This window comes from Oryctolagus cuniculus, chromosome 4 (assembly GCF_964237555.1).
Source record: "Oryctolagus cuniculus chromosome 4, mOryCun1.1, whole genome shotgun sequence".
Lineage (NCBI taxonomy): Eukaryota > Metazoa > Chordata > Mammalia > Lagomorpha > Leporidae > Oryctolagus > Oryctolagus cuniculus.
This window is the reverse complement of record NC_091435.1, coordinates 27,769,011-27,784,742: the sequence shown is the minus strand read 5'-3', so window position 1 is coordinate 27,784,742 and position 15,732 is coordinate 27,769,011. Positions and strand designations below refer to the sequence as shown.

Sequence of the window (15,732 nt, the reverse complement as noted above, 5' to 3'; positions counted from 1 at the left end):
CTTTTATGAAATAGCTGTTGTATAGGCAAAAGGTCATCAGATGTGCAGATTTGCATGTGACAGTTAAGGGCACCATTGTTGTCCAGACATTCTCTCCAAAGAATTAGTACAGGGTATTTATTTATTTATTTTTTAAATTTCAAACAAATTGTTGTTGATAATTACATTCAACTGTGATTGTGTCAGTTTAGGTTTGGTAAACTTTACTAAGTACTTCCAGTTTCTGCTTTATTTTCCAGTTTTGAGTGAGAAAGGTGCATTAGAGTTTTCACTTTAAACTCTTAGCTAAATCAAAATGATAACCGCTCTTAACAACTCTTTGCCTACTAAGTGACTGCACCTCTTTTCCAAGGTCAGCATAAAGTGCCTACAGATAAAAGAATTTCACTCAGAACTCAATTGTCAGAGATTGTCAACTCCTTACTCTCATGGTGCTACCTTGGCCAGCCAACTGATGAACCTACTTTGGTTCCACAGTCCAGGCTGTAGCCAGCAGCATACTGAGAAGCAATGAACCACCAGACAATAAACCCAGGGATCAATGGAAAATTATAGATGAAGGAAGAAAAACAAGAACAAAAGTAAAAGCTAAACAGAAAGCAGAGGTTAAGCAAACTGGCTGTCAGGTATGAAAGTTGTTTGACTCATTAGTTACAGTAGGATTGTCATATGGTTGTGCAAATCTACATTTAATGTCTTTCACTGTTCAGTAGCAGTTTTTCATGTTAAATACTGTTTCTGACATTCAAAATGTAAAATAAACACAAAGATAAAATACAGAAGAAAATTTCTGCTGCATAAAGAATGTAAACATCTTTAAGTTTGGCATTTTCAAGTACATGATGTCAATTGAAAGGATTCTAGACAGAAGTTCGTTCTTCCAGTTACTTGACAGCAGTTATAAATAATGCTACTGTGAATGTCTGCATTAATTTTTGCATGCGTAGACATGTGTTCAAATCACTCATACAAATACTTAGTAGCATGATTGCTAAATAGTATGATAAAACTATGTTTACTTTTTTTTAAAAAAAACTGATAAATTGTATGCTAATGTGATCCATCTTACTGAAATTGGTTACCAAGTTGAAAACATATGAAACAGTTTCATTGAAAGGGATGAAGGAGAAGGTACTGATTTGAATACCTGGAACTGTGTAGAGATTAGAAAACTGGAAGTAAAGGAAATACACATACGTATTTAACTGAAGTAAAGTAAGTTATTTCCCACAGAGATACAGGTTAATAATTATGAAAATACTGTATGTGTTTATAACAAATAAGTGGATGGCACATTTGAAGATGAAAATTATGAACAAACAAGAGAGGCAAAGAGTCCAGAACAATCACTGTGGCAATGGATTAGAGTTGGAGTAATCACTGGTAAAAATGATAAACTCAATATAGATACTGATAGTTAAACATTTAGAGAAATTTTAGGGATGTGTACATATGCAGTTTAGAACAGACACATAAAATGTCGTACAGTCATGCTTTGCCAGCTGACAGGAATTTGGAGCAAACACTCTCCAATAAGCAAAAATTATGCAGAGTACTCAGATCTGTTTCTAATGTTATTATTTAACTAAAGGAACCAGAAGTCCTTGGAGGCATGGTTGATTTTTAAGGTTGAAGTAAAGAAAAATTATGATGAGGCTGAAAAATCTTTCACTGCCAAAAATAACTGGCATTCTTACAGAAAAATAATATAGGACAAAACCCACAATGATAGAAGAGTGTCAAAGGAAAATAAGGGCCAGCTGAAGTAGCTCTTAATGGATAAAGCTTGGTCAATTTAAGCAATAAAACATATCAGTACTGGATTTAAAACCAAAATATAAAGAAAATATCAATATATACATAATAATACAAGTAAGTGGTTGAACACATGAATAAAAGAGGGAAAGTACACATATTGCCCTTAAAGAAAAATTCAAACAATAAATGTGAACTCAGTCCTCAAGGAAATAGCTCTTCTTCCTTTATATGTGGGTTGAACACATTCCCCTCCTTCTGAAGAATACAATTATTGTACTGGTTGTAAAGCAAGTTTGTATTGGAGAAACTTTCACACTGCTTTGGCCAGGTAAACCAGGATGATGTTAGATTAGATAAGTCATGGCGATTGTGTCTATACTTTCAGTGTCACAATGAGAACAGAACTTTACCTCTGTGGTCTTACTCCTCAAAACCCACAATAAAGAATTATATTTTTGCTTCCTAAGAAAATGCACAAGGAAAATGTAACTTGTATACAACATTTGTTGATGTTTGTGTTTCACCATAAGGTAGCCATATTGTTATCTGAAAATCAGAAGACACATATTATGAATTGAAGAGGACATAGCTCCCCAGCTCATACAAATGTTGAGAATCAAACATCTTGTGTTAACAGCTAGTGGATTAATGAATAACTGATGGATATGGGTAGAGAATTGAGCTAATTATGGTAGCTAAGAGGTGGGGCTACTTAGTGGTGCTTGGATCATTGAGAACTTACCCTTGGAAGGTAATTCTTGGGAGACAATTGGCTACTTAAGCTGAGTTCTACCTAATTCCTGTTTCCTTGCGCACCATATGATCATTCCTCTCCTATACTCCAGTTTTGCCAACCTTCACAAAATCCCAGACTAACGGAGACATCCAATCTTCAACTGAACTGTGAACTTCCAAGACGTAAGGCCGAATTAAACCTTTTCCTTTCCAAGAAACTGTTATTAATAACAAAAACTCAACTAAAATAATAGAGACCTGATGAAGAAACATCAGAAACTAGTTTAAAGGTGGTAGTTACGTTAGACAGATTAAGTGGGAACTGGGCCTTTTGCTTAGTTGTTATCAGCTACAGTTCCTTACTCCAGTTTCTGCTAATGTAAACCTAGGGCAGCAATGGTGGTGGCTCAGTTTCCTGTTTCCCAGTGAGAGATCTGGATGGAGTTCTCACCTCCCTGCTTTGGTTGTGTGCTGTGAGATTTTATAGAGTGATCCAGCTGATAAGAGTTCTCTCTTTCTACCTGTCTTTCTCTCTCTAGCTCTAGTTCTATTTCTGCCTCTCACATAAAACAAATAAATAAATAAAAAGACTATGGTGAAGTTTGTACTGTAACTTGCCTAGCACTGACAAACTTATGTGTGCTTACTGTGTGAAGCATAATTTTCTATTTAGAAAATTAAATGTTTTAAAATTAATTTTGCTAATTTAGATTTTCAGATTTATTGTGCACATGCTCCAAGTGAAGAGATAAATACTAATTGCTATGAATTGTTGGCTCAAATATCAGAAGTTTGTAGAGTTAACCTTCAGTTTTTTATCTATCTTTGAAGACTTCAAATAGTGAAAAAAATCAACTGATTTTAAGCTGAAATGTATGTCCGAAGTAAAATTTTGGAAAGTTTAATGCTGTTAAAATGAATTATTATTTTTTTAACTTTTATTTAGTAAATATAAATTTCCAAAGTACAGTTTATGGATTACAATGGCTTTTTCCCCCCATAACTTCTCTCCCACCTGCAACCCTCCCATCTCCCCCTCCCTCTCCCATTCCATTCACATCAAGATTCATTTTGATTCTCTTTATATACAGAAGTTCGATTTAGTATATTAAGTAAAGATTTCATCAGTTTGCATGAATTATTTTTAATGCTACTATAAATAGTAGCTCATTATGAAAGCAAATAATTTTGTCATGAAAATATTAATATAAATTCTTATGATAAAATCAGTGTCCTTGTTAATACATACAAGAAGACATCTTTAATTTGGATTTGGTAAAATGTTCACATAATTCATGATTACATCAGGAAAAGTTATGATTTTCTACCTACTAAAATAGAAAAGATGATTGAAAAAATCTAAACATTATATGCATTTTGTATACATAACTTTTAGAGAAATGTATCTACCACATATGGATATATGTGTAAATATCAAATTTAAAAGACTCAATAGACCATTAGAATTTAAAAAGATATATGTATATGTACATATATGTATATACTGGCACACACATGATTTTGAAATACATGATTATGTCTATTTTTTATAATCAAGCTGATGGTAAGTATAAAAGAAATCTTTCCTTGCAGGACTCCTGCTTTGGACAATAACTAATGTGGGAATCCATTTTAGATAACCAAATATTGTTGAGAATGTTGGTTTTGTTATGCTCAGTTTTTATTCCACTTTTTTTATTGTTGACCGCCAGACTTGGAGCTTATTTGGATTCAGTGCTATCCCAGTGAGTTGAAATCAAAATCTTTAAGAGTGTCCGATTCAGACCTTAATCTAAATATTGTTGGTGATTTGTCTAGTCTTTACTCATTCTACCCCAATTGAAATAAACTAAAAGCAGTCCATAGAATAGATTTTTATTTGACTAATGATGCTAATCCCTGAAATTATTTTTGAAGCAATGCCACCATCAAGTCTTTCATATTCCACCAATGTTCATCTCAAGTTACACCTGAAGAATCTGCCATTACTCTACGGTGGCAGTATACAGAAAAAAATTGGAACATCACGTGTATATGGTAAGGGGAAAATGATGCTGAGTAACGAATCATGTGAGTTTAACCTAATGAAGGATAAATAGCAGCTCTTCACTAAATGCCTGGAGAGTGAATGAAGTTTTGAGTTTAAAGCACCAACTGGAAATTGAGGAAAAAATATTCTAAATAATATGCATGCCAGTGTATTAGAAAGCATACAATTTAATTAAAAAGCAAATATATACTATGTTGACACATTTTTATTTTGATCTGTATAAAAGCACTCTAAAGTACTTTATGTGGCTCTCCAATATAACATTTATACCATAATCTTAATGTTATTTACATGGCTTACTTTCCTGTCACAGTTCAGGTTCAAAAAAGTTTAAAATACAGCACTTTTAGTGATGCTTGAATCCTCACACCTTTTTTTTACATTGCATTTTAACCAGCTGTTAACATATACTATAAAAGTACTCATATTTCAAATACTTCTAATGGAGTTATCCTAAGTAGTGCAATTCCCCTCCTGAGGATTCTAACACTATTTGATTTAATTAAGCTGGTCAGATTAAAACAAGTGGTGATATAAATCTAAGAGTAATGTATATTTCAGTTATGGATAGTGTCACTGAAGTGCTCACATACTATGTTTGAAATGTGTCCCATTCTTATTTTGTTGTATTCAATGACACCAAATAAAGAAAGACTGACAATTTGCATATCTGTTAACATATCTTTAACACTAAACAGATTATTAGTTGTTTTATTGCCCTGAGTTTTGACATATGATGTACATGAATTCTCCCACGTGGGTGCAGGGGCCCAAACACTTGGGCCATCTTCTACTGCTCTCCCAGGCCATAGCAGAGAGCTGGATCAGAAGAGGAGTGGCCAGGTCTTGAACTGGCTCTGATATGGGATGCTGGCACTTCAGGTCAGGAAATTAACCTGCTGCACCACAGCGCCGGCCCCGAGGATGGTGTATTTTATTTAATTTAAAATATCGTGTGAAGGACTTTCTCTGTTTAAGAGCCATCATTGAACACATTGGGCAAGAATGTATAGATCTTATTTATGATCTATTGAGAAGTAATGAAATAATTCACCATCTCCAAAAATAGTAAAGGCATTGCATTATTTTGTTTTGGTTACAGCAATGAAATACCTGAGACAAATTATTGATTTAAAAAAGGTTAATTTTATCACAATTTTGGAGGGTTAAGTAATAGCACCTGCATCAGCCCCATTCTGGTGAGGACCATATGGCGAATGGTAAATGGCAAATTGCAATGTGGCAAGGGTGTTCTCAAGGTAAGCAACCACATTTCAAACTAGGAACAATAAGAGAGCAACGAGGATCCCACACCTTGCAAAGGCCTAGACCAATAAACTTAAAGTTCTCCCAACAGGCCCCATCTTTTAAAAGTCTATACTATTGACAAATACTGCCACCCTGGGGATCAATTCTCCAGTCACAACAAATTCCTGAGAGATTCCAAACTATGGCCAAATCATAGCACATTTCAATAATGTTGGAAGACTTAATTTGCACTCTCCCCAGTCTTAGAAATCTCGGTTAGTAGAAATTTGACCTTTTGCTTATGCTAAATGTTTATTTTTATTTTTTCTTTAAATAAAGATACATGAAAAAATTCTTGTGAAATCTACAGCTTGAAATAATTCTGTCCTTTGTAATAGGTACCTAATTAAGTTTATGATATTGACTTATCCACAGATGTAAACCATGTAGATAGGACTGGATCTCCATATCATAACCTACGTATGAATATGTAAGTTATAAATAATAATATAATTTTTGATTGATGCATTATTTACAAGAAAATTGTGGTAGGTTTTGCACAAAAGACTGTTTCATTTCCTAGCTTAATTTAAGCTTGTAATTGCTTGTATTTTTAAGAAGTCATTAAATTTTCGATCCCTAATCTCTTCATGCATAAAACAAGATGGGGAATGGGTAGGGAGGTGGCATGGAGAAATGGTCAAAGCTAAGAACAATGATCAACAAGCATTCTAGATAATGATGGTGGAAGTAAGAAAATAAAAAAAGATCAAACTTAATATCTATATTGTGACATAGTAATATAATGAATACCTATATTGATGAACCTATAGTTATAAAATTTCAGATTATTTATAAAACATTTAGATTAATTTCAACTATATTATCATATCTCTGTAGTATTGACTTTGTTTTACTGCCTGTAGCTACTCTATATAGAAACAGATATAGATATACCTTGACACATAGATATCCTTCTGCCCTGAGTTATAACTCTGTATCTATATATGTAGATATAGCTGTGATATAGCCAATCCAAAAATTTATGATATTCATTTTAAAAGGAGGTATATATACATATATATATATATCAGTTTTGAAGCTGAAATTGTGTCACTAAGCTATAGATTACACATTATATTTTACTGTAAATAAGTTAGTAAACTGCTATTTCCCATCATGTGATTAACCCACTATGATTGAAAATCTTGTTGGTTTATCCATATAAGTATAGGGCAGACTCTAATTGCTTGGCTGAACACTTAACCCCTCCTATTATACATGGCAGGTGTATCTTTTAAACCCTGGGGTGATTATTATGTGAGATAATCTGCCTAGAGGATAGGTAAGAAGATTCTTGGGTAGACAAGCAGCTGTCACTCCAGTGTGTTGTAACTAGGAGCAAAGTTTGAAGTGATGAACCACATGGTAGTCTAGACAGAAAATAAATAGCTATGAACAGGCAGTAAATAGATCAAAAGTTAAGAGTGATAGAAGACTTGGAAACCCCAATGAGATTATAAAGCAGTTATAGTGAAAATAGCAGGGAGAGAAAACTGGAAAGACATATGATTGCTGGCAAATAATGGGATATTGATCTTCAAGGTTCAGAAATGATCACTGTCTGATTCTGGGCACACCCATTCTACAGAGCACAGGGATCGTTTTACCCCACGCTGTGAGAAAAATTACAGTCAGTATTTCCTTTACTTTTTTTTTTCCTTTTTTTTTTTTTTTTGCCAATCATTGGGGTGTGTGCATGTGTATATGTGTGCATGCATATTTTATTTACAAGTGATACATTTTAAGTAATTAATAAAAGCTACAAGAAACCAGTGCTTAATGAAATTGGTAGGTGCATATAATATGAGATAGATTGGCAGCAGCTGAAACTGGTAATTTCCAACAATGCTCTGTATCTGGTTATTTAGCCATGATAGAAATTCCCACCTATATTTAATTGATTGCCAAGTCTTTTAATTTCTAATTTCTAAACATTTCTGAAATTAGTTACTTTTCTTCCATTTACTTATTCCATATGCAATAAATGCTTTCATCACAAGAAGAGGAGCAAATTTAATATAATACCTTATTCTTTGAAATCATCATTATTTACTCACTGTCCTTAGTACAAAAGTATCAATTCATCCACGTGGATTTACAATGCCCTCTCTACCAGCTTGCTTCAGCATCCTCTTACCAACCGTTGTCCTTGTATTTCTACTACACTGTACATCTTCTTGGTACTTAAATTTACCATATTGTCTCTGGACTTTCTTACCCTCTGTTTCCTGTGCATGGAACATTTTTCTTTATATTAAGTTCCCTGTCAACATTAAAACACTTCATCATCTTCCCAGAATTCTCCCTGGATGCTGCACTAACATGGTTAGACTGGATGATTCCCCTTCACAGTTCTGCATATTCCTTTTCATAACCCCATCGGACATTTAATATCATATTTCTTTCTCAAGGCCTCTAAGTTGTGTGAGGGCTGCATACATACATACATATATATATATGTATATATATATAGATTCAACAGTGGAAATATATTTAAATTAGAAACATTTTACAGAGCATGTTGAAGAAATCATCCATATGGACATTAGGGTCTATCAGAAAGAAATGAATTAGTTTGCTTATAATTATACAACTACTCATTATACAGCTACTCATTAGCAGAACTGAGGATTAAACCAAGTCTGTTTGAGTTATAGTATGCTGTGTGTTTATATCCTTTTAGAAACAGAAAGTGAGGCTGGTGCCATGGCTCACTTGGCTAATCCTCTGCCTGTGGCGCCGGCACCCCGGGTTCATCCCGGTTGGGGCACTGGATTCTGTCCTGGTTACTCCTCTTCCAGTCCAGCTCTCTGCTGTGGCCCTGGAAGGCAGTGGAGGATGGCCCAAGTCCTTGGGCCCTGCACCCGAATGGGAGACCAGGAGGGAGCACCTGGCTCCTGGCTTCGGATCCACGCAGCACGCCAGCAGCAGCACACTGTCCATAGCGGCCATTTTAGGGGTGCACCAATGGAAGGAAGACTTTCTCTCTGTCTCTCTCTCACTATCTCTGCCTGTCAAAAAAAAAAAAAAAAAAAGAAAGAAAGAAAGAAAAGAAACTGAGAGTGAAACATAAAATGGAAGCTTGCCAAGAAGATTGGTAGGTGATGGACTTATCAGCCCATTAAGTTGAAAAAGGGAAGATTGTTTGCAGTGGGTGGGAAATCATGTTCCTAAGAATTGCACTGGAGGTTTCTCTACAGCAAATGTTCTGTAGAAAGTCCTATTTGTCAAAAAAGGATAAGGAGGAGACGCTTCTGGAAGAAAACGCCGCGATGGCCGCGCAGGGAGAGCCCCAAGTGCAGTTCAAACTGGTGCTGGTCGGCGACGGCGGCACCGGGAAGACGACCTTCGTGAAGCGCCACCTGACCGGCGAGTTCGAGAAGAAGTATGTAGCCACGCTGGGCGTCGAGGTGCACCCGCTCGTGTTCCACACCAACCGGGGCCCCATCAAGTTCAACGTCTGGGACACGGCCGGCCAGGAGAAGTTCGGCGGCCTGCGGGACGGCTATTACATCCAAGCCCAGTGTGCCATCATCATGTTTGATGTGACATCCAGAGTGACCTACAAGAACGTGCCTAACTGGCACAGAGACCTGGTGCGCGTGTGTGAAAACATCCCCATCGTGCTGTGTGGCAACAAAGTGGATATTAAGGACAGGAAAGTTAAGGCAAAGTCCATTGTCTTCCACCGAAAGAAGAACCTTCAGTACTATGATATTTCGGCCAAAAGTAACTACAACTTTGAAAAGCCCTTCCTCTGGCTTGCTAGAAAGCTCATTGGAGACCCCAACTTGGAGTTCGTCGCCATGCCTGCTCTTGCCCCACCAGAGGTGGTCATGGACCCGGCCTTGGCAGCGCAGTATGAGCACGACTTAGAGGTTGCTCAGACGACTGCTCTCCCCGACGAGGACGATGACCTGTGAGTGCGTGAAGCTGGAGCCCGGCGTCAGAAGTCTAGTTTTATAGGCAACTGTCCTGTGATGTCAGCGGTGCAGCGTGTGTGCCACTCTTATTACTAGCTAAGCAGAACATGTGCTTCATCTGTGGGTGCTGAAGGAGATGAATGGGCTTCGGAGTGAATGTGGCAGTTAAAAATACCTTCATTTTTTGGACCTCTGCATATTTAGCTGTTTTGGAACGCAGTTGTTTTCTCTCAAGTTTCAAATACAAGACTGCTAACAGTCACATCACAATATTCAGTGGTGGAATCTTGTTTGTTACTGTCATTCCCATTCCTTTTCGTTTAGAATCAGAATAAAGTTGTATTTCAAATATCTAAGCAAACGAAAAAAAAAAAAAAAAGGATAAGGAGGTAACATTCTCAGAAAGGCTAAGGATTTAAAAGAATTTCCAGGTTATGTAAAACAAAAGCTTGCATTAACATCTGTACAGGTAAAAAAAGTACATAAAATAGTGGTAAGGATTTAGTTTACAAAAGAGCTAATGATCTTCTAAAAGTAAAGATTGAAAGGAAAGGATACATCAAGAAAAATATATTCATCTATTGAAAAATGTGGTTAAATGTAACTTCCGTAACTTAATCACAACAACTGTAGTTATCATCCAGTAAAAATGAAATAAACAAACTATTGGAAAATCATTCTTTTTAAACACATAATATTTCAGGATTCTTATATATTTTAAAATCTGCTTCTAGTTACTTTGTTGATATGTTTAGAATTTTCTCATGCTAGAAGTATGCTGTCTTTTTTTTTATAAGAGTGTGATAATATATTTTGAAGCATAGCTAATCTAGCCTCTGCTTATATATTATTTTAATTAAAAATTTTATTTTGTGTTTTAAAACCTTGAAAAGAGTCTTGAATATTTTTTTTAAATTCCAAGAAACATATATTTAAATTACTATGAGAGTATATGTGATCTAAATGTACTCAGATTAACTAAGGAAATTATTCATAACATCATATATTTTCACATTCCAAATAATGGTAGGGATTTTTGTTATTTATTTGTTAAATATTACTATATGTGATATTTACTAATTATGGCTGTAGTTTAGTCATTTCTTATTTGAGAATATTTGAAATAGCTAATTTATTTTTGTTTCAATTATAAGTTGACTATCATGAATGTTCATATGTGTGTCTATATAAATGTATTAGCTACATATGATTATACACATATAAACATATAAACTTGCTAATTTTGGTATGTAATATGTCATTTTTACATTCATTTTTCTGTATGTCCATGTAAAAATCCATTAATTCTAATATACATTAATTTTCTTCTTTTAGAAAAGAAGGAAATTTCTCAAAGAAAAATATATACATATAAATTTTTACATATCTTTATGCAAATCAGGATTACTTCATTCCCATTTTAATATTCAATATTTTAATAATAAATTAAAGAGTTATGTAAGATAACATTCATCTTCTACTTAATTCTGATTTTCATTGATATATTTAGAGTATTTTAACATTAGAGAAAATGTTTTATTTGTTTAGGATAAGTATTTGATCTCTTCACTACATAATGCTCCTAATATAAACCCTTTTGTCATCCATTGAAGTAATTATTTATTATTATTTATTAAATTGAAATAATATTTATTAATTCTTTTGCATCGTATTGATGTAATCTTTTTAGCTATTGCTTTTTAAAACTATACTTTTTGTATATTTAAATGAACTCAATTGGTTATTATCTTTGTCAACTTATATCATAGTTTAAATATCTTCACAAATTCCATGTTTTGAGTTTTATAAGAAGCTTTAAACTGTACATAATGGATATCTTATCTCTCATATCTAGTCAACCATGATCTGATGCCCATGCTAAAATTAATGTGTTTTCCTGAACAATGTTCTTTCGGTAATACCATGTTGTTTTCCAACCAATAGCATTTAAAGAAAAAAAAGAGGATTTATAAAAATGAATAGGATCTATATCAACATGAAAGTCCTGGAGACAACAAATCTTAATTCTTCTAGAAATATTTTCCATGCTTTTAAAATTATTGTGATAAATGTAGCTCTCCATCCAGTGACAAAACATGCAATTAAATATCTTCTCTTCTAAGATTTGATAATTTCTAATTTTTTTCATTTTAGATGTTTTAAGATTTTTAAATAAAAGAGAAAATCCTCTGAAAAGTCTTGAAGAACAATGAAATTAATTAAGTCTTTAATGAGTTAAGTTTTTTAGAACTGTGCATTCCTGTGACACCCTATTGAAATATCCTATTAAAAAAAACTAGAATATATCATGGTGAGAAAGGAGATACACAAGTACAGAACATTTTGTTTTAATAAAGTTTCAAATGATTCTTCAGAATAACAAATAACAAAATAACAGAATAACAAAAATTAAAAAGAAAGCTGAGGTCCATGTCAATAGTAACAACTTGAAATTAAAATAAAATTGATATATCCGGAAATACATTTTACAAGATTATATGTTCATAAAGTTTTTGCAAAAAGTAGAAAATATTTCTGTTATTTAACCAGTTTTCATGTAAGCAACTTATTATCATTTAAAATCCTGGTAGCTCATTCACTCATTCATTTGTTTTGACATTTGGTGTCACTATGCAGCACAGCAAGATCAAGACCACTGCACAGTATAGAGCTGGATTTCTTTTGTAACTTCTAAAAAGCCTGTTTTCTTTTATTCACATTCCCAAAACTTTAAACAGGTAATTTATATTTCAAATAAATTAGCTAAATATTACATTTTTGAGACACATAAAGTATTCGGAATTGTGTCAGGTATAACTTTAAATATCCTTAATTTCCTGGAGTTTTAATTAAAACTCCATTTTACATTTCATAATAGCTTCATGAAGCTATTATGGACATATTTCTAAATCATTAAAAACAAGGACAGAAGTTTATCTTCAAATGATGTAGCTACAATTGTAAGATGCACCTTATATTCAATTATAAATAAATCATCAGACTAATAAAAACATGTTAAAGCCAAATATGTATATGTGTGCATGAGTGTTTGCATACGTGTGTGTGTGCATAACTTTGTTTTTGAGAGTGCATGTCTATATATTCAGTATGTGGTAATGGAGCCACAAGGCTTAGATTCAAATTCTGCCTCTTCCTCTTACTATGTTTGTTACTTTTCACAAATTGCCTGTACTCTTTCAACTCATTTCTCTTATATAAAATATAATTATACTGGTTCTTACCTGAAAGATTTGTTGTGATTAAATGAATAAGTGTCTGATAGTGATTAAATTAATGTCTAGAATACAGTAAGTATTGAATAAATATATTATTATGTTGCATGTATTTTTCTCTAGTTATATATGTTTTCACAATTAAGAGTGGTTTGGACAGTAGGTCCTGTTTATGCTCTGGATCAAGGATCCTCAAACCATTTCTTTTTATTTATTTTATTTTTATTTTTATTTTTATTTTTTTCTCAAACTATTTCTTAAAGGGCCAAGGACTATTTCAGGCTTAGAACATGATGCATCTCTGTCAAAATTATTCTACTTTGCCAGTGTGGCATGAAAACTGCCTGGGTGATGTGTACATTAATGAATGTTGCTTTGTTTCAATAAAACATTATTTATGGACACTAACAAAAAGAGTGCTATGGCGATGGAAAAGGAATACTCTTTTAGGTATACAGTTTTGTATTATTTAAGATACTAAGATGAAAATATTCCAAGGCAAAACAGAAAATTCTACCCCAAGTTACTGAAGAAAATTCACATGTCCTAAATAGTATTTGTATCTGCAGTCTACATCAAAATAGAATGTTTTAGCTAATGTGATTATATTTTACTTTAAAGAATATTACTACAAAGACTTATTAAATTAACAAGAAGTGGGAAACAAATGGAAGGGCATTATTCAAAATACCTGAGTATTATTTGAAACAAGGAGTAAATGATGTTCAAAAAGAACATTTTTTGAAAGAAAAGTAGAATATGAAATGAAAGCCTGATAGAAATTTTGCATTCGGAAAGGAATTGTAAATATCTGAAACAAGATGCAAACAATGTCACTAGAACAATACTGTGAGATGGAAAAAGAAATTGTAAATATCATAGATATACATTTAGGAAAAAGGACACAATATTAAATAAGTACAGGCAGATTACCAGAAGAGAAAATTAGTAAGTGAGATGAAGGAAATCAATAATTTTTCTTGCACCTTTATGATATAGTCACTGTCTCCACTTTTCATAGAAAGAAAAGACCAAAATAAGCAAAGCATTACACATTGGGTAGAACAGCAAATAAATTACAGAATTATACTTCTCACCCTGTGAAGTATTCATCTTTAATTAAATTTAAAATTAGCTTTAAGTTTAACTGTTGAGGCATATGATGTTATGTTTAGAATTCACTATTCATTAGTGACTTTCTCTGGGGATTAGGCTAAGAATGTAATTAGCCAAAATATGTCAAAGTACTCAGAGCAGTTACATAACATTCAGTGATAAAGCATAGTCAATATTTGATAATTATTATTGTCATTATCTTACAACTCTTGAAATTAGTGAGTCTCTGCAAGTTATCTCACCCTTTGAATCTCATTTCTACAATCAGTAAAATGAGAAAATTATGCCTATTTTTGTTAATGAGAGAAAAAATTCCACCTCAAGAAATCATGGTTAAAGATTACGATAATGAATGGGAAGCTTCTGAAAAAGCACTCAACTTCAGATGCTAGAAGTACTTAGTAAGATGCTTGGATTATTGTGCAGGTAAAGGAATGGTCTCCTTCAGACCAGTGTTTCTAGATCCTTCACTTGCATCACTTACACTTCTGCAGTCAGTTGGAAAATACAATTCAGAGGATTGAATTCAATGTTTCAGAGACTGCCTCACGTGGCCATTGCTTGCAATGAATCCCCATCCCTCCAAATCTGCTGTATTTATTACCTCCTTCTTGCCGTGTGCACATAATGATCAGAATTGTAGCAGCCCTCACGGGCCTCGAAGTTTTCTTATAGACAAGTGGTATTTGGGGGAATGGTACAGAATATAAGAACTGCATTCCTGATAGTATGGGAATCTTATCTGCCTGTCCTAAACTACTAGCCATCTCAATGAGAGGAAACCTTTCATATATTCTTTTGTTATTCATTGTTTATTTTAGAGTTACAAATAGAGAGGCTGAACTACCATATTCTGGTTTATTCCTCAAGTATACACAAGAGTTGGAGTAGTAGACCCAGGGACTCATAGTTTCCGACATGGACGGCAAGAACTCATGTATTTGGGCCATCATTTGCTGCCTTCCTAGAGACTGGCATTGGTCTTCATTCCGTCTACTTCCCGGTGCATTTTCGTGCTGCCTTCCACTACAGTTTCACATTGAGGTAGCATTCAATTAAAACTGCCTCGTCCTTTTCCTTCCTCTCAAAAACTTCTTAAATCTCTCCTTTTCTCTATCTGATATGTGTTTAAATAGTTACAAAGGAAATCTTACAGAAGTTTGAAAGGAAAAATACTGGAGAAATTATTTTTCTATATATAGTTAATTGATTAGTATTATATGAATGATATACATTTATTTAACCAGAGTTTGCACGTGGTTATGATAGAGACTTACTTTTGGGCCTTATCATTCTCTGTATTTATTTGTAATGACTGTTATCCACAAACTAAGCCATCTGTCACTCTTACTCTTAGGGCAAAGTAGCTGCCTATCTGAGCTTTTCTTTTGGAAACATCTTTACAATTAATGTAAGAAATATCTCAGGGCTGGCACCGCGGCTCAATAGGCTAATCCTCCACCTTTTGGCGCCGGCACACCAGGTTCTAGTTCCGGTGGGGACGCTGGATTCTGTCCCAGTTGCCCCTCTTCCAGGCCAGTTCTCTGCTGTGGCCCAGGAGTGCAGTGGAGGATGGCCCAAGTGCTTGGGCCCTGCACCCCATGGG

The 15,732-nt window shown here is 34.0% G+C and overlaps 1 protein-coding gene across 1 annotated transcript; it reads left to right on the top strand.

Annotated features, from left to right (window-relative positions):
• Window positions 1-9,095: 9,095 nt before the first annotated feature.
• On the top strand, window positions 9,096-10,049 carry LOC138849480 (GTP-binding nuclear protein Ran). The gene has a single exon (XM_070073158.1). It carries the CDS (start codon window positions 9,127-9,129, stop codon window positions 9,775-9,777), a length of 651 nt encoding a protein of 216 aa, XP_069929259.1. The 5' UTR covers window positions 9,096-9,126; the 3' UTR covers window positions 9,778-10,049.
• Window positions 10,050-15,732: the final 5,683 nt, after the last annotated feature.

Coding starts and splice junctions, on each gene's coding strand:
- LOC138849480 (XM_070073158.1), top strand. CDS start 9,127: ATGGCCGCGCAGGGAGAGCCCCAAGTGCAGTTCAAACTGGTGCTGGTC.